At 36.7% G+C, this 20,937-nt stretch overlaps 1 protein-coding gene across 2 annotated transcripts in view; it reads right to left on the bottom strand.

Annotated features, from left to right (window-relative positions):
• Positions 1-20,937, bottom strand: part of pemt (phosphatidylethanolamine N-methyltransferase) — an 86,116-nt gene that overhangs the window by 4,422 nt on the left and 60,757 nt on the right. For both annotated transcript variants that reach the window (XM_084434993.1, XM_084434992.1), the window contains one exon: positions 1,133-1,207. In XM_084434993.1, the coding sequence (XP_084291119.1) occupies positions 1,133-1,207 (75 nt within the window). The remainder of the gene's footprint in view (positions 1-1,132; positions 1,208-20,937) is intronic.

Raw genomic sequence — 20,937 nt, 5'->3', positions numbered from 1 at the left:
TGAGCTTTAAGGTAAATCTGAGCATTGTATGACACAGTGAATGGATTATGAGTGTACTAAAAACGGAAAAGTTTTCCTGTGTTTTTCACGTACTGACAATGTTGTCAAAATGATCCCGTTCACATGGATCCTCGAAAACGACAAAAAATGCTGTTTTCTGCTGTCAGGCCAGTAGATGGCGACTTTGTAAAGAAACGCTACATGTCTATAGACCGAACACGTAACACCGTGTGCTAACTACACGTGACATGACGCACGATAAAAGGTTGTTTTCCATGTTAATCAGTGTTTGTCCTATCCAGCCGCGACGGCGACACGCGAAATTCTATTTTAGAAACGGTTTCTATTTTTCTGCAACGTCGCGCTGGAACAACAAACACAAAGTGTGGCGATGATAATCTCAGGTGCTGTTTATGTGCTTTATTAAATGTTAAAAGCGTGTCATGTGACTCTGAATATCATTTAGTGCTCCAGCTTTGAAGCTGTAAAAGCAACAATGGATAATTCACCTCAGATCTTGAAATTAAACAAATGGAAACAAGAACGTTCAAACTGTGAACAAACAAGTGTATTCTTTGACAAAGATTGTTTTAGTAACTCAGCCTATGTATTTTTAATAATGTTTAAATGGTGTAATATTTGTGAGTTTGATTATGTAGCGACTTATCCATTTTCTTGCGAGTGCCGTCAAGATTACTCTCTGGTGCCGCGCACTCGCCGCTAGACTCCGCCCACACGCTGTTCTGATTGGCTGACTCTGCCCACACATTGTTCTGATTGGCTGTGGGTTTTGATTGATTTTGACGAATCTCGCAGTCGCGTCACGTCTAGTGTGGACAGACACATTATTTGTCGCTGGAATCTTATCGCATCACGTCTGGTTAGGACACGGTGTAACACACATGCGCATGACGCATTTTTGCACCATTTTCACTAATTCGCATTGTTGTAGTTTACAGGGAGACAATAATGGCATAGTTTTCAAAAACGTTCACATTGAAACCAAAAGTTTGTGTTTTCAAGCCCCCAAAACGCCATTGTCGTGTAAATGAACACATAAAAAAATTACGTTTTCAATTTTTAGATGAAAATGTGTGGTGTAAACGGCCCATGATTCTGATAACACACTTACCCTTCACATGCAATAGCTACTCTGTAGGAAACGGCCACCACTGCGGTCAGGACCACCCCTATAGGACTGGCATTCCTAGTGCACACACATAAAGAGACAAACACACAACATATTCACTTAAAGGGTCATGAAAGATCAAGATTTTAACAGAGGTATGTGTGCTGAACACCACTGAAGACAATGTTAGCATCTGTTAGATTTAATAGTAGGGGGAAAATGGTTAAATTTTAGTTTTTTTTTTCTACAATTTTCATCTTCCGGGTTTAAAATCTTCATCGTGCAGAGCACTATAGTACTTTGATGACTCATCGGTGTCTCATAATTATTCATGAGACTGAGTATTCTTATCCAATGAGAAGACACTTGATCTTAATTATTCATGATACCACGTGGAGCTTTCCAATGACAGACATGTCAAACTGTGATATCGTGTAGTAGATGAGAGTGCATCTTCCCCTGGACTCTCGGATGCTGCCCGGGCTAGACTCCGGCCATCAAACACGGACACATCTAAACTATGTGTGTGTAGCAACCACTCAACTGGAGAATGGTGGACTTCGGCCTTGTACACCAATGCAGGTTTCGTCTTGCGAGTGATGTGGTCCCGAGGACTTTTCTATCGCTTCAGAGGTGTGTGTGTGTGTGTGTGTGTGTGTGTCTAAAATGTAACCCTGACCGTTTTACTTGCCTTTTGTTAAATAATCACTCGTTATTAAAATTGAGATATTTCGATAATACTTCCTTTGTATGGAACGTATGCTTAATTTGTGCAAATTTCTATGTCATTCTACTATCTTTATTATTATTTACACCGTCCATCTAAAACGTATTATTTTCAAAAATATGCATTTATAGTGTGTATATAAACAAATATATATTTTATAATGACATAATTATATATATATGCATGTACATTTATATGTTTTAAATACAATTATGATTACTGAAGGCTAATATATGTAGCAGGACATTCAGTTACTTTTAAAAGGACAAAAATAAGGTGTCGTTAGACTTTAACTTTGTCAGCTATAAAAAAAAAATCTAGCATTTCCTCACGTTTTACCACTGATTTTTAGTGACAGTCGCATGGGCCACTGGCGATGACAGTAGTATTTGAACACCTGTCTATCAGCTAGAATTCTGACCCTCAAAGACCTGTTAGTCTGCCTTTAAAATGTCCACCTCCACTCCATTTATTATCCTAAATTAGATGCACCTGTTTGAGGTCGTTATCTGCATAAAGACACCTGTCCACCCCATACAATCAGTAAGAATCCAACTACTAACATGGCCAAGACCAAAGAGCTGTCCAAAGACACTAGAGACAAAATTGTACACCTCCACAAGGCTGGAAAGGGCTACGGGGAAATTGCCAAGCAGCTTGGTGAAAAAAGGTCCACTGTTGGAGCAATCATTAGAAAATGGAAGAAGCTAAACATGACTGTCAATCTCCCTCGGACTGGGGCTCCATGCAAGATCTCACCTCGTGGGGTCTCAATGATCCTAAGAAAGGTGAGAAATCAGCCCAGAACTACACGGGAGGAGCTGGTCAATGACCTGAAAAGAGCTGGGACCACCGTTTCCAAGGTTACTGTTGGTAATACACTAAGACGTCATGGTTTGAAATCATGCATGGCACGGAAGGTTCCCCTGCTTAAACCAGCACATGTCAAGGCCCGTCTTAAGTTTGCCAATGACCATTTGGATGATCCAGAGGAGTCATGGGAGAAAGTCATGTGGTCAGATGAGACCAAAATAGAACTTTTTAGTCATAATTCCACTAAACGTGTTTGGAGGAAGAAGAATGATGAGTACCATCCCAAGAACACCATCCCTACTGTGAAGCATGGGGGTGGTAGCATCATGCTTTGGGGGTGTTTTTCTGCACATGGGACAGGGCGACTGCACTGTATTAAGGAGAGGATGACCGGGGCCATGTATTGCGAGATTTTGGGGAACAACCTCCTTCCCTCAGTTAGAGCATTGAAGATGGGTCCAGGCTGGGTCTTCCAACATGACAATGACCCGAAGCACACAGCCAGGATAACCAAGGAGTGGCTCTGTAAGAAGCATATCAAGGTTCTGGCGTGGCCTAGCCAGTCTCCAGACCTAAACCCAATAGAGAATCTTTGGAGGGAGCTCAAACTCTGTGTTTCTCAGCGACAGCCCAGAAACCTGACTGATCTAGAGAAGATCTGTGTGGAGGAGTGGGCCAAAATCCCTCCTGCAGTGTGTGCAAACCTGGTGAAAAACTACAGGAAACGTTTGACCTCTGTAATTGCAAACAAAGGCTACTGTACCAAATATTAACATTGATTTTCTCAGGTGTTCAAATACTTATTTGCAGCTGTATCATACAAATAAATAGTTAAAAAATCATACATTGTGATTTCTGTTTTTTTTTTTAGATTATGTCTCTCACAGTGGACATGCACCTACGATGACAATTTCAGACCCCTCCATGATTTCTAAGTGGGAGAACTTGCAAAATAGCAGGGTGTTCAAATACTTATTTTCCTCACTGTATATGAAAGGTGGGAGGAGTTGGATCCAGATCCAACTCCTCCCGCTGGATTTCGTGTTCTGCAGTGAGGACCATCTCCCTGCCCCTGCCGTGCCATACCACACCCACTCTCCTCCCTTCTTCTCACAGCTATCCACGCCCATTTAAGTTGCATTTTTCAAAAAGATTGTGAGCTAGACTTGAGCTGAAAGACGGGGGTTTCAAGACCCTTTAAGGCAAGACACGACAAGCTGAGCCAGAAATTCTTAACTGGTTTGGTCATGGGACCACGTTTTCCCATGATGGTCATTAAAGGATTAGTTCACTTCAGAATTAAAATTTCCTGATAATTTACTCTCCCCCAAGTCATCCAAGATGTTCACATCTTGTGGTTCACACTCAGTGGAAAAGAAATGAAGGTTTCTGAGGAAAACGCTCCAGGATGTTTCTCCATATAGTGACTTCAATGGGGTCCAAATGTGAGTTTCAGTGCAGCTTCAAAGTCTCGACACGATCCAGCCGAGGAATAAGAGTCTCATCAAGACAAACCAGCGGACATTTTAGAACAAAATAAACATTTGGTAACACTTTATTTCGATAGTCCACTTTAGACATTCTACTACCTATAAGTAACTTTGCAGCTACATGTCAACTAACTGTCATTAGAGTATTAGTAGACTGTCTGCTTAATATTTGCTAAGACTTTATTTTGCTGGTCCCCCAACAGATATTCTATTGACTATAAGTAACTTGGCAACTACAAGTCACCTTATTCTACTGACCCGAACCCTAACACCATAACCTACCAGTCTACTGACAGTCTACTAATAATTTAATGAGAGTTAGTTGACATGTAGTTGAAAAGTTACTTATAGTTAGTAGAATGTCTAAAGTGGACTATCGAAATAAAGTGTAACCAAACATTTATATACTTTTTAACCACAAATGCTCATCTTGCACGTCCACGAGTTCACGTTATCACGTAGAAAGGTCACGTGTGCCCAAAAAACTCTATCTCATTTTTCTCCTCCAACTTCAAAATCGTCCGACATCGTTGTTTTATCTTTTATTTTTGGTAAAGGGCGTTTGACTTAGTCTTTGCACATTCGCTTTGTAAACACTAAGTCGGTACTTTCTCCTATGTCACACTTGACCTTTCATCGTGATTACGTAATGTGTGTCGCATCACAGCCAGTGCAGGATGAGCACTAGTGGTTAAAAAGTATATAAATGTTTATTTTTGTTATAAAATGTCCGCTGGTTTGTCTAGATAAGACTCTTATTCCTCATCTGGATCGTGTCGAGACTTTGAAGCTGCACTGAAACTCACATTTTGACCTTCGACCCGTTGGACCCCATTGAAGTCACTATATGGAGAAAAATCCTGTGTTTCGAAAGTGTTTCGACTGAGTTGACCTCTGGTTACTTAAGAGTATTTGTGTTTCAGTCTCACCCTGACCTGATTTCTACTATTGTTGAGCATAAAATACTGTCAATTCCTGCGTATATTGTTGTACTCTCCTCCCTCCATTCAGGAAAACGCCTTTTGATATGAAAACGTAATTGAAAAACATTTGTAGGTCAACACAACAACTGCAGTAAAAATGTTATACAACCAGACAAAAGACAGAAAGGCCACAGCGTCACACATTTTTGGTAACCAAAGGTGCCATAATAAGGAAACATCTGAAGAAAATACATTTTAGATGTAATTATCTATATGAGGCCATAAGCAAAAGTCACAAACATGATGCAGAGGGTTTTACAAATCACTAGTGTTCAAAAGTTTGGGTATAGGTTAGATTTTGCTCTTCTGTTCACCAAGACTGCATTTATTTGATAAGCAAAACAATAATATTATTACAACTCAGTAACTGTTTTCTATGTGAATATACAGTAAACTGTGATTTATTCCTGTGATCAAAGCTGAATTTTCAGCATCATTACTCCAGTCTTCAGTGTCACATGATCCGTCACAAATCATTCTAATATGATGATTTGATGATCAACATTTATGATTATTATCAGTGTTGAAAACAGTTGTGCTGCTTCATATTTCTGTGGAAACTGTGATGCATTTCTTTTCTTTTTTAAGGATTCTTTGAACAAATTCAACAGAATTTATTTGAAACATAAATATTTGTAACATTATAAATGTTGTTATAGTCAAAATTGATCAATTTAATGCATCCTTGCTGAATTAAAGTATTTAATTTAAAGTATGTAATTTAATCAACAGACACATACAAGAAACTAACTTTAGAATAAAATGAATTGTTTAAATCGTTTACAAAGGACTATTTCAGTAGTTTGGAAGATATGTCCATATCCAAATGTCACAGAGTGACTTTATTGTGAATCAGATTTGAACTTTCCCTTCACAGAGATGATCATTATGGGCTCAACATGAGTTCTGGATCATTACACGGCATGCTCGAAGACTTCGCATGTTCAATATCTGAATTACGTCCCGAGCGCTGACATCGAAAGGCAACATGAAATTTCCATTTAATATGAATGACTATTAGCCTGAAGTAGGGCAAGAGCTGTCGTCATTCAGCGGGTCAGTGTGAAATAACACAGACTGTTATTTCATTTTGTTGATAAAGGCCAGAGATTGAGAAAGAATGAACAGTATATTGTGTTTGCCGGATTGACTGATTCAAACAAGAAATCAGAATATGTGTTGCTTTTATGCAACTGTTATGCAACAGGATACACACACATTATATATAAACATTTTACGGAAATTATTCACCATGAACCAATAAGTTCAACATTAATGCACACATTATTACGGAATTGTATCCAATCAGAAACCAGAAAATTAACTCTCTCTTTTATAATAGAATTAATATAACATGGCTCAAAAGAACAGCAAATGACAAAAAGTCTCTGTCCTGTCAATACATTTATTATTGATATATAATCTTCAGATGGAACTAGAAGATCAGCGATAAATTCTTTACCATACAGAGAGAGAACGGCAGAAATGATTTTGTGGAAGATACCACGTACGTTTTGTGGACGTTTCATTCATTAAAAAAAAAAAATAATAATAATTTTTTTAGAACTATTTGCATGTATTTGTGGGATTATTCTCATTTATGCAATGCAAAACAATCACATTCTTATTACTGTAATACAAATAAACAAATAAATAAAAAATATTATCTTATATAACTTGAAACTCTATATTACAGTAATGGAAATCTAAAAAAAGAGGAAGAGTGCAACAGTTCCAGAAGTAAACAACTTTAAAAAATGTCTCCATAGAAGAAAGGATTATTAAATATGACTTATAAACCTTTAAAAGACAGGCCTTCTGTGAACTACGGGGTTGTTAATTGATGGTATTTGCTTCTTTTGAAGCCGTCAGCCTGCTTAGTTTTAAAATAATCATGTGTGACAGTGGAATTCTAGGTGGGAAACTACATTACCCATGATGCTGTGCAGAAATCCCACCAATCAGAGAGTCGCAGCAAGCAAAATGGGCCAATGAAGCACTGCGAATGACGTCATCGAGTCGATCTCCCTTCGCTCTCAAAATACTTAAATGTGTGTATGCATACTTTGTAATAACAATTAACATTTTTAAATGAGTAGTTTTGTTTCTCCACCATTTCTAATTTGATTATGCTGTTCGCAATGCTTCGTGGGATTGTAGTTCTTTGCCTCAGTAAAGCTGTTGAATTCATAGTCTTGTTAAAATAAAATAAAATAAAATAAAATAAAATAAAATAAAATAAAATAAAATAAAATAAAATAAAATAAAATAAAATAAAATAAAATAAAATAAAATAAAATAAAATAAAATAAAAATAAAAATAATACCCGGATATTATACTTTATTTAATTTATGCAAAATGTCTTTTGATTTTGCGGTGAAATGCGCGATGTTATTGTGCGATTCCCTCATTCTCATGGGGTCAGGCTGACCAGTCACGTTTCTGCTCCACTTCTCTGCTCTCATTCATCTTTTACTGTCTCTCCCGACAGATGTGACACTTCACATCCTCTTAATGATTAGCAGAAACTGATGAAACACACACGGTGTGACCTGGTTAACACTCCCTCTTATAATCAGAGCACTCTTCACATTTACAGTCTGATATTCAATCATCGTCTGCACAGTTTATGGCCCTCGAGACAAAGCTCTGGCCATTGAGAGGCTGATGCAGGAGAGCAGCGTCTAATTCACACTAGTTATTTGCAATGAAAAAAGTGATTTATTAAAGAGAAAACTCTGAATCTACATGCACCAATGCTACATTTTCTAAATGCCGTAATCATTTGTTAACAAACAAGTATTCATTACTTCAATGAGCTCATTGTTTCTGCATTAAATTATTACATTGTTTAAATTAATGCATTTTTCGCTTACTGTGATTTTGTATATGTGCATTTCTGAAATGCATAACTCCCTCTGATATACTATATTACTCTAATTGTAATGTGGACTCATGCATTTACTGTAAAGCTGCTTTGAAACGATGTGTATGGTGAAAAGCGCCATACAAATAAATGTGAATTGAATTGAAAACATGATTTTAATAATTAACAAGACTCACGTTGGCAGAATCTGTTTCACTTTTATTCTTTTAAAGCTTAACCTTACACTTCCCATAATAGAGAGTTTACTTATTCAAAAGAACGGATATTACATTTGCACATGATTTGACCTTTTCCTTGAACTCATTTCCAGTGCAAGTGCATTTATAACCTTCTGGGAAACATTAATTTAAGCAAATACATCCCTAATAGCATTTGACTTCATGTGCCCTTTCATAAATGACCCGCTTCACAAGCATCTGATTCGAGTCATTAGGCTTAATCACATCCCATTGGCCAATCAGAACGAGAATATCTCATTAAAACAGTGATGTCAAGGTCCTTCACTTCTATGCTCATGCCGTTGGGCCCAGTAGAACGTGATATAGATATGGTTATTAACTAAACGATAGCCTTCGTTGCCATAACTGGTGATGGACAGCTCAGTCTCGACCCAATTTCAGCCTCGTATGGGGAATAAAATATTGGAGGGAAACTGGGTCAGTGTGCTTTAAGGAGAGTTCTATCACCCTCATGTTGCCGGGTGACTTTTAGACAAGCTTTGTGTGAGAAGCGGATCAGTTACTGTCAATGAGTTGAACTGGATCATCAAGATTCATGAATGAATCATTTGTGGACCGGATCAGGTGATTTTTTAACCAATTGCACAATGTCTGTCAGTCTGTTCATCACACACAGTTATCGTCAGACTTCAGAAGAGTATACAGAAGAGCATGTGTCATATAGACTCTTTATTTTGATGTTTTTATGATACTTTTGCATAAGGATGCACCGATATGAATATTTTGGCCGATACCGATAACCGATAATTCTTTCAATTTGAAAGCTATTTTATAATTATAATCCTATTTTATATTATAATGTTGGCATACTTCGTGTGGAGAACAGGTCTGATGGGGTTTATGTGTTCATTTTGCGTCAAAAGATTGTATTCGTGTTTTTTTGTTCGAATTTTTTTTATTTATATATACAGACCCTTTCCAAAAAATTAGAATATCATGGAAAAGTTTATTTATTTCCATAATTCCATTCAAAACGTTAAACTTCCATAGATTATAGATTCAGGGCCCACAACTTAAACGATTTCAAGTATTTAGTTGTTTATTTGTACATAATTTGGGCTTCCAGCTCATAAAACCCACGAAAACAGGATTTAATTTTTTTTGAATATTACATGAAATCACACAGTAATTACACAGTGATACCATGGTCACTGAACCAGGTTTTGGTTATTTTGGCAGTGTGGGCAGGTGCAAATCCTGCTGGAAAATGAAGTCAGCATCTCCATAAAGCTTGTCTGCTGAAGGAAGCATGAAGTGCTCTGGACATGTCCTGGTAGACGTCTGCGTTGAGTGGACAGCACAGTGGACCAACACCAGCCGATGACCAACACAGACTGTGGAAACTTCACACTGGACTTCAAGCATCTTGGATTGTGTGCCTCTCCATTCTTCCTCCAGACTCTGGGACCTTGGTTTCCAAATCAGATGCAAAATTTGCTCTCATCAGAAAAGAGGACTTTGGTCCACTGTGCTTTATTACATCCAGAGTCAACGCAGACGTCTACCAGGACATTTCCAGAGCACTTCATGCTTCCTTCAGCAGACAAGCTTTATGGAGATGCTGACTTCATTTTCCAGCAGGATTTGCACCTGCCCACACTGCCAGAATAACCAAAACCTGGTTCAATGACCATGGTATCACTGTGTAATTCCTGTCTGATTTCATGTAATATTCTAATTTTTTGAAATCCTGTTTTCGTGGGTTTTATGAGCTGGAAGCCCAAATTGTGTACAAATAAACAACTAAATACTTGAAATTGTTTAAATTGTGGGCCCTGAATCTATAATCTATAGAAGTTTAACGTTTTGAATGGAATTATGGAAACAAATAAACTTTTCCATGATATTCTAATTTTTTGGAAAGGGTCTGTATATTGTATTTAAATAACTCAACACTTTCAATTTCAAAAAGTACTTTAAGCACCTTAATTGTACGAACCCTGTTTCGTGTAGCCGATATGACGGACTTGCGCTGCACATGTTGCACTTTACTGTATTTTCCTCTTTGTAGTGATTTCAGTCATATTTCAAGCAATATAAAAAACCATCATGTTGAACAGTGCACATCTGAAGTGTCTACGCTGAAGGAAATAATACATTATTTATCGGCTTTAATATATCAGCCAAATTTTCTTATCAAACGGATAAAGATAACATTAAAAAAATGAACATATATCGATCAATACCGATATGGTGGACGAAATATCATGCATCCCTAACACCGTAAACCCGAATAAGTTGGCAAAACTCAATACATTTAAGGCAATCAGTTGCCTCAAAAGTTTAAGTAAGCAGAACTTGCAGATTTTTATTTTGTACGCGTACATTTTACTTGCTCTTAACGTGAAATGTTTGAGTACATTAATCCATACATTTAACTTAAATATTTCATGCAACCTCAATGTGAACATTTTTGTTATTATAAGCATAACAAACTAGTTCAATAAATGCTAACATGCTAACAGTAGCATAGTTTGCACTTACTATATGAATCTGCAATATAAAGCATTGACATGCTCTCAAACCAAGCTCATGCACCACTTGTCATCATGATGGGAACTCTCCTAAAATCAACATTAACAAAAATTCTTCTAAATTAGCTTAACAAAACAATAATCACTACTAAATCTCCCACTTATCATTAATCTTGCACACACACACAAAACATTATATAACACTTAATTTCATCATTTACTCTCCCTTTCGAGTAGCCCAGTTTCAGTTGAACTTAAGTTCGTCTAAATTACAAGAAATAATTTCACAAAGCAATGAAACAGTTCAGTTTACTTAAAATATATCAGTTCTGTGAACTTGAAAGAAAAAGAAAGTGCTAAATACTCATAAAAGTTCATTTGACTGAACTAATTAGTTTAATTTAAGTTCGTCCTACTCAAACCAATTCATTATTTTGAGTGTTAGGGTTTACAGTGATGAGGGTCAAGCATTAAAAGGCCCTTGTTCACTGTACACCACATAGAACATATATAATATGCAATTCAATTACATAAATCTTACATGTATGCAATCTGAGTGATCAGACCAACCTTAAATAACATGCGACTGAGTGAATAACAACAGCTGACAACTTTTCCTTTAGGACTAATAGAGCTGTGACACTAAAGCTCATGAAATGCTCCTTATCAAGATTCAAACATCTTTTTTTATAATTCTTGTGCACACTGACCCACTTCTTGAGCTCCGGATGCTACAATATACCAAATTTGCTTTAAATTGCCTCCTGCTCGCCGTCCTCATATATACACACACTCCGTTATCTAAAGCTCGGCCCTTCTGCATCACTCGAGGACAGAAGTAGGTTAATCTGATGACGGTTAGCATGTGCGCACCTCCATCTATGCTCCGTTTATGTTGCATATGGAGGCAAACAGGCACAATCTGCAGACTTTTCCCAGTTTTATGAGCTGATTTTGGGACATAATCTGTGGATTGGTTTTAAACATGTTACACTGAGTCACACTTTTACTGTTAGCTGGTCAAAACAGACTGAACACCATAAGGGGAATGTTTTTCTTTTTTTAATGAAATTAATATAATATTGTCACTGTAATATTTAGTATTTTGAAGGGATTTCTTCATACTAAACAATATTTATAATTTTCTTTCAAACTAATAAAAATAAAAAAAATGACTGAATTTTTTTTTATGAATATATATCAAATAAATATACTACATTTGTTTTCAATAATATTATCACTTTAATATTCTGTATTTTGAGGAGATTTTATGATACTAAATTAGTATATATACACTCACCTAAAGGATTATTAGGAACACCTGTTCAATTTCTCAATAATGCAATTATCTAATCAACCAATCACATGGCAGTTGCTTCAATGCATTTAGGGGTGTGGTCCTGGTCAAGACAATCTCCTGAACTCCAAACTGAATGTCAGAATGGGAAAGAAAGGTGATTTAAGCAATTTTGAGCGTGGCATGGTTGTTGGTGCCAGACGGGCCGGTCTGAGTATTTCACAATCTGCTCAGTTACTGGGATTTTCACGCACAACCATTTCTAGGGTTTACAAAGAATGGTGTGAAAAGGGAAAAACATCCAGTATGCGGCAGTCCTGTGGGCGAAAAATGCCTTGTTGATGCTAGAGGTCAGAGGAGAATGGGCCGACTGATTCAAGCTGATAGAAGAGCAACTTTGACTGAAATAACCACTCGTTACAACCGAGGTATGCAGCAAAGCATTTGTGAAGCCACAACACGCACAACCTTGAGGCGGATGGGCTACAACAGCAGAAGACCCCACCGGGTACCACTCATCTCCACTACAAATAGGAAAAAGAGGCTACAATTTGCACGAGCTCACCAAAATTGGACAGTTGAAGACTGGAAAAATGTTGCCTGGTCTGATGAGTCTCGATTTCTGTTGAGACATTCAGATGGTAGAGTCAGAATTTGGCGTAAACAGAATGAGAACATGGATCCATCATGCCTTGTTACCACTGTGCAGGCTGGTGGTGGTGGTGTAATGGTGTAATTGGGCATCGTTTAAATGCCACGGCCTACCTGAGCATTGTTTCTGACCATGTCCATCCCTTTATGACCACCATGTACCCATCCTCTGATGGCTACTTCCAGCAGGATAATGTACCATGTCACAAAGCTCGAATCATTTCAAATTGGTTTCTTGAACATGACAATGAGTTCACTGTACTAAAATGGAGGGAGAGAGAGAGAGAGGGAGAGAGAGAGGGAGGGAGGGAGGGAGAGAGAGAGAGAGAGAGAGAGAGAGAGAGATAGATAGAGATTTTCTTATATTTCACTTTAATATTTTGTATTTACAGGGGATTTCATGGTACAAACCATTTCTACTTCTAAATTAATCAACATTTACATTTAAAACAATAATAAATATAAACAAGCAAACTGAACAACATAAGTTTTACTTTTTTATATATAAAATGAATATATATATATATATATATATATATATATATATATATATATATATATATATATATATATATGAAGAGTTCAGATGCAAAAGCCTGTAAGTGCAGTCTGAAATTTTTTTCTAGAATGATAATTTTTATCAAGCTCGTATATTTAATTTCAATAATTTCACTTAAATGGCAATGCAAATGACCTATTAATTGTCATTTAAGTGAAATTACTTAACTTAAAAATACAAGCTTGATAAAAATGATCATTCTAGAAGAAAATTTCAGATGGCACTTACAGGCTTTTGCATCTGAACTCTTCATATATATATATATATAACATAATATACAATATAAAATTTTGAGGGGATTTCATGATACTGAACAATATTGATTTCTAAAGTAATCACCATTTACATTTAAAATAATATTAGAGAAAACCATGTTATTCTAATAAAAAAAAAAAAAAAAACTTAAACTTGACGTAACAGTACCAGAGGGTTAAATATCCCTGGGTCTGTCACTAAAAGCATAATCTGAGCAAACTGCGCATGAAAGAGATGGATGTGAGTGTGTGCAGCAGGACGCTGTGATTGACAGCTGCTGAGGACGCTCTGTGGACACAGATCGCATCGCTCACGCTACACTGAAATCACAAAGCAAAACCATTCCCACTGCGTCACAGCTACTGATACACATCTACTGACAAACAGATGCAATTTCGATTACTTTACTGAAAAAAAGCTCTTGCAACCTCTTGTGCATCAACAAAGAAATATTCCTCTGAATAGATGCTTAAATTCACACAGTTACACGAGAGGCCAGCTGGCATAACACACTCTCTGCGCTCAAAACGTGAGGCAAATCAGAGGAAACGTGGAGAAAGATGATCAATTCGAGGTCGTCATCATCATCGGGCGGGCTTTTCAGGCACGACGATATTTCTCTACAGTCCTCTTTCTTTTGACATGCTGGTCAGCTCTTCGTGCAGTCGTTCCTTATCTAGGTCTAGATGTTCGTAGTACCGATAAACGTATGATACTCTTGGTCTACCCCGCCGGTTCGATGCGACTTCCGACTTGTAAAGAACATATATCTGCGCCGGTTCATTGTTTCCCATGCGAAGGCAGTGTCCGATGAACTGGTGCTGCCTTCTCCTGATGGTATCACTAATTGGCTGTTGACCTGTTGTACTGTATAGTTGTTCATTTGTCATGTGAGATTCTGCTTGGTTGATTCCCAACATGATTCGGCAGCACTTTCTAGCAAAGACGTTTAGCTTTTCTTCAAGGGATTGAGTGAGCGCATCCGTATGATTCGCATCCGTAAAGAAGCACTGATATGCACGATGCATTGAATAGGCGCATCTTGAACATTCCATGCGGCTTGGGTGATCTCAAGATGGTCTTGAGTTTCGTAAATGCGACCCAAGCTAAAGCTATACGGTTGTTGACATCTTTTTTTGGTCGACACTATGTATGATCCCAAGTTCTTAAACTCGTCCGCGATTGCAATCGGCTTTTTACGTTATTCAATTGACAGATTGGTCTTTATTTGGGATTTATCATTTAATTGGACTTTTAATGCTCATCTCAAGGCCGACGGTAGAGGCATGTTGCTGCATTACTGTTAGCTGCTGTTGTGCTCGGGTTGGATCGTTCTCGAGAAGCGCTATGTCGTCTGCGAATCCGAGGTCGTTGAGTTTTCGTTCGGTTGTTATCTCTTCTCTCTTTTCGGCACAAGATCGTTGTGGCCGTGCGTTTTCCGATCGTGCTGGGGTACCCTTGTGTGTTAGGTAGCCGAAATCGCCTACTGATTGCTTTGAAACATAGTCGATGACAATTATGAATAGGTACGGTGCGAGGACGTCTCCCTGTAGAACTCCAGCAAAGGACTTCGAACGCTCTCCTCCAACGTATACTTGGCTTGTCGACTTGTCATACATGATTCTGAGTGCGTTTACAATTTCCGATGGAAACAAATGAATAAAATGAATGCATGCTAAAACCCTGAGAATTATTACTTCAAAATAGCCAAATAATACTATTAAAATTCACAATAGCATGATTATAAAATTAAGATCTGATGGCCAATCAAAAATATGCATTATTCATTCATTTTCTAAATTCAACTGGCATTGGCAGGTTTGCTAAAAAAAATTGTTTTATAACGTTTTGAAGTAAAAAAACAAAAAAAATTCTTTGCTTAATATTATTTGATATTATAGTCAAATATGATCTAAAATAATATCAAATAATGTATAACATTTAACAGTAAGGTCCCATTAGTTAATGCATGAATACATGCTAAATACATTTGTTACAGTATTTATTAATCTTTGTTAACATTAGAGATACAAATGCAGCTGTAAAATTCAAGCAAAAATGTTAAATAAATTAATATATTGAAAGCATGCTAAAAAACCTGAAAATGAATAATAATAACAACAGCCAAATATTATCTGATAAAATATTGTGACAACTAAGATTTTGATGGCCAGGAATGAAATATTAATGATCCATACATTTTCTGAATTCAACTAAGCAATGTTTAATAACGTAAACAGTGAATAAATGACTTCCTCCAACAGAATTATTGAAAAGCATTAGGATATAAGAGTGTGTGTGATTGTACTTCACTAAGCGTGGGCGGTAAGAAACACACTCATCTGACATTTCTTTTCACTAATGCGTGTGAATCCAGACGCACACACACAAGAACACGATCTTCACATAACCTGGACATATAGCACAGAAAATCAAACTAGCACAGAGTGTTCATGCTCCAATAACACACAGATTCTGCCTGAGAGAAACTGCTGACGACGACTCATATTGTTTTATCATCAGGACTGATCGTCCACATTAGTGTGACTGCATGCAGGTGATCATGTGATGCGTGTGTTTCAGTCCTTCTCTGGCATTGTTTCACGACGGACACATTTATTCAGACGCCTTCAACATTTCTCACATTATCACAGTTTATTCACTAAAGAAAAATGGCAATAAAATATGACAAGAACTCTTGAGTCTTGAGGCTTGAGTCAAAGAAACATATACAGGCAAAGCTAAATTAATGAACATACTATATTTTTTCCTATAATATTGTCACTGTAATATTTAGTATTTTGAAGGGATTTCCTCATACTAAACAATATTTATAATTTTCATTCAAAATAATAAAAATATAAAGACTGAAAATATTTGTATAAATATATATCAAATGAATATATTTGTTTTCAATAATATTTTCACTTTAATATTCTGTATTTTGAGGGGATTTTATGATACTAAATTAGTATATATAATATATATATATATATATATATGTATATATACAGTGAGGAAAATAAGTATTTGAACACCCTGCTATTTTGCAAGTTCTCCCACTTGGAAATCATGGAGGGGTCTGAAATTCTCATCGTAGGTGCATGTCCACTGTGAGAGACATAATCTAAAAAAAAATCCAGAAATCACAATATATGATTTTTTAACTATTTATTTGTATGATACAGCTGCAAATAAGTATTTGAACACCTGTCTATCAGCTAGAATTCTGACCCTCAAAGACCTGTTAGTCTGCCTTTAAAATGTCCACCTCCACTCCATTTATTATCCTAAATTAGATGCACCTGTTTGAGGTCGTTAGCTGCATAAAGACACCTGTCCACCCCATACAATCAGTAAGAATCCAACTACTAACATGGCCAAGACCAAAGAGCTGTCCAAAGACACTAGAGACAAAATTGTACACCTCCACAAGGCTGGAAAGGGCTACGGGGAAATTGCCAAGCAGCTTGGTGAAAAAAGGTCCACTGTTGGAGCAATCATTAGAAAATGGAAGAAGCTAAACATGACTGTCAATCTCCCTCGGACTGGGGCTCCATGCAAGATCTCACCTCGTGGGGTCTCAATGATCCTAAGAAAGGTGAGAAATCAGCCCAGAACTACACGGGAGGAGCTGGTCAATGACCTGAAAAGAGCTGGGACCACCGTTTCCAAGGTTACTGTTGGTAATACACTAAGACGTCATGGTTTGAAATCATGCATGGCACGGAAGGTTCCCCTGCTTAAACCAGCACATGTCAAGGCCCGTCTTAAGTTTGCCAATGACCATTTGGATGATCCAGAGGAGTCATGGGAGAAAGTCATGTGGTCAGATGAGACCAAAATAGAACTTTTTGGTCATAATTCCACTAAACGTGTTTGGAGGAAGAAGAATGATGAGTACCATCCCAAGAACACCATCCCTACTGTGAAGCATGGGGGTGGTAGCATCATGCTTTGGGGGTGTTTTTCTGCACATGGGACAGGGCGACTGCACTGTATTAAGGAGAGGATGACCGGGGCCATGTATTGCGAGATTTTGGGGAACAACCTCCTTCCCTCAGTTAGAGCATTGAAGATGGGTCGAGGCTGGGTCTTCCAACATGACAATGACCCGAAGCACACAGCCAGGATAACCAAGGAGTGGCTCTGTAAGAAGCATATCAAGGTTCTGGTGTGGCCTAGCCAGTCTCCAGACATAAACCCAATAGAGAAGCTTTGGAGGGAGCTCAAACTCCGTGTTTCTCAGCGACAGCCCAGAAACCTGACTGATCTAGAGAACATCTGTGTGGAGGAGTGGGCCAAAATCCCTCCTGCAGTGTGTGCAAACCTGGTGAAAAACTACAGGAAACGTTTGACCTCTGGAATTGCAAATAAAAGGCTACTGTACCAAATATTAACATTGATTTTCTCAGGTGTTCAAATACTTATTTGCAGCTGTATCATACAAATAAATAGTTAAAAAATCATACATTGTGATTTCTGGATTTTTTTTTTTAGATTATGTCTCTCACAGTGGACATGCACCTATGATGACAATTTCAGACCCCTCCATGATTTCCAAGTGGGAGAACTTGCAAAATAGCAGGGTGTTCAAATACTTATTTTCCTCACTGTATATATACAGCGCATGTAAACCATATTTACTTCTAAATTAATCACCATTTACATTTAAAACAATAAAAAATATAAACAAACAAACTGAACAACATAAGTGTAACTTTTTTATATATAAAATGAATATATATATAATATTATATTATATTATATTATATTATATACACACACAATTAGATAATACCAGTTTAGCTCAACCAATCACCAAGCAATGCTTCATTTTGTTCAGTCTGTGTGTAAAAAGAGCATTAGCAATTAAAGAAAACACACTTCAGCAAAACATGATCAGCTCAAAGTGTCTGAATAATATTTGGACCCATATTTTTTTATACATTTTCACTGTATGAAGAATTTTTGGGTATAATATGTCACAGTTCATTTATTTTGCTCTCCTCACTTACATAAATGAACGATAGTGTCCTGCACACACTAGTAAAAAGTATATCAAAAATGATATCTGGTGTCTGATTCACTGTAGGCTTTTAACAGCCAAACTGGGATTTCGGGAAGAGCTGACGGAGAGCAAGGAGAGTTGTGCTCTTCTTCTGTACAGCCATGATGCTATTCTTAACCACTACGCCGTATGACGTCACGTATGTGTCCGGACCGGGATGATGAAATAAAACCAGCTGCACTGCAAAAGAAATGTGATTTTAAAATCGACACAAATGTGGTTTATATTGGATTGGTGTAAACGGGATTTATCCACTGAGAGTCAAGAGACTGTTGAGAGACGCTTTTTTTTTCTTTTTTTTTTATATGTAAATAAAACATAATACTGAAGGATGTTTTACAAGGAAATACTATTTTGAGTTTTTCTATTTCAGCATTTCATGTTTAATTCAATGTGTGACTTTTATTGTTTGTGAAATTTACTAGCAATTTCTGGGAGAAAATTCTTTCTAAGCCAAATTTATTTCAGTGCAGAGCTCGGACTCAGTGACTCTTTTATTATATATAATAAATCATTTGTGTCTTTGATCAATTATTCATTCATGTGACTTTTCTGATGTAGTTACACTACAATTTTTAAGTTTGGTTTGGTACGTTTTTTTTTAAAGAAATCAACACGTTTTATTAATAAAATTTGCAATAAATTGAAGAAAAGAGACAGTAAAGACATTTATTATGTTATGCTGTCACTTTTGATAAATTTATTGCAGATTTGATTAATTAAAGTGTCAAATAAATGCTGTTCTTCTGAACTTTCTATTCATCAAAGAATCTTGAAAAATAAAATGTATCACGGTATCTTGTTTTCAACACTGATAATAATCATAAATGTTTCTTGATCATCAAATCCTCATATTAGAATGATTTCTGACGGATCATGTGACACTGAAGACTGGAGTAATGATGCTGAAAATTCAGCTTTGATTACACTTTACTGTATGTTCACATAGAAAATAGTTATTGTAAATTGTAATAATATGTCAACATTTTTACTGTATTTTTAAAGGGGTGGTAAAATGCCCTTTACACAAGATGTAAAATAAGTCTCTGATGTCCCCAGAGTGTGTGTGTGAAGTTTTAGCTCAAAATATCTCACAGATATTTTTATATAGCATGTTAAAATTGTCACTTTTTAAGGGTGAGCAAAAACACACCGTTTTGTGTCTGTCCCTTTAAATGAAAATGAGCTGCTGCTCCCGGCACAGGGGGCGGAGCTTGTGTCCTTTTTCTGTCTTGATAATCTATAAATCGTGTTCTGGGGGCGGGGTTTATGTAAATTTTAGGGTTGGTGATGTCACTAACCCGGGAGGAATGTGGTGTAGTCTCTACCAGCCGTTTGTTGTAGTCCTTAAAAAGCCATTTCTTTAAAAGCAAATATCTCCCTTTGCTTTGAACTTTGAGCGGTGTAACTTTGCAGATGTTGTTTATGCTCAAACAGCAACATTACACACTAACTTCAGTTAGAAAAGTCAAATCATAATCAACCACCCCTTTAAGCACATAAATGCAGCTTTTCTGAGCTTAAAAGATTTTTAAAAAACATTTAAAAAATCCTACTGATCCCAAACCTAATAGTGTATATTATTGTTATTTTTTACAATAAATACTATATATTAATTAAACTAAACACACAATGTTATTGACATAAAAAAAATAAAAAAAACATCTTGTTTGAAAGTGGTTGATATATGTGGAAATGCCTTTGTATTGTGGGAAAAGGAACATTAGTGAATCTTCCAGTGAATGAATAAAGATTCAATGGAAAAGAGGAGAGGATAAAGCAGTGAGCAAAGCATGTGTTGGCGAAGTTAATGCATGGTTCCTGAGAAAGAGAGCTTGGAAACATTAACAGCGCATGTGTTGACGTCGATTAATGGAAGAAACCTTGTTAGCTTTTTTCTTTGGTCACTGAAATGTACTAGTAGAGGAGGCTTTTTAACAACGCCTCTACTAACATTAGTGCAAAACTTTTCTATATACAATTCAATGAAGTTTCAGCTGAAATAAACACTAGTGGCAGTAAAACACTAACAACTTTTATTCCTTTTGACACAGATTATTTATAAAGACACATTTTCATGTGGTTCCTTGCACAATAGTGTTATGAGCTCAAAGCAGATTTACAATAGTACATGGTTAGTTAACTAACACACGTTTTTTGATTGAACTTTTAAAGATCCCTCTGATAATATTTAAAATGCCAGATGCTTTAGAATCACAGAGCTGCTGTAATCAATAATGTACATCTAACTCAGAGATTAGGCTCTAAATGAGATCAGTGATTCAGCTCACAACATGATGATTATGTCAAACACCTGATCACAAAAAATAAAATCATAAAATCATAAAAATCAAGGGTCAA

The sequence above is a fragment of the Rutilus rutilus genome, assembly GCF_951802725.1.
Source record: "Rutilus rutilus genome assembly, chromosome: 16".
Classification (NCBI taxonomy): Eukaryota; Metazoa; Chordata; class Actinopteri; order Cypriniformes; family Leuciscidae; genus Rutilus; species Rutilus rutilus.
This window is presented reverse-complemented; position numbering and strand designations above follow the sequence as displayed.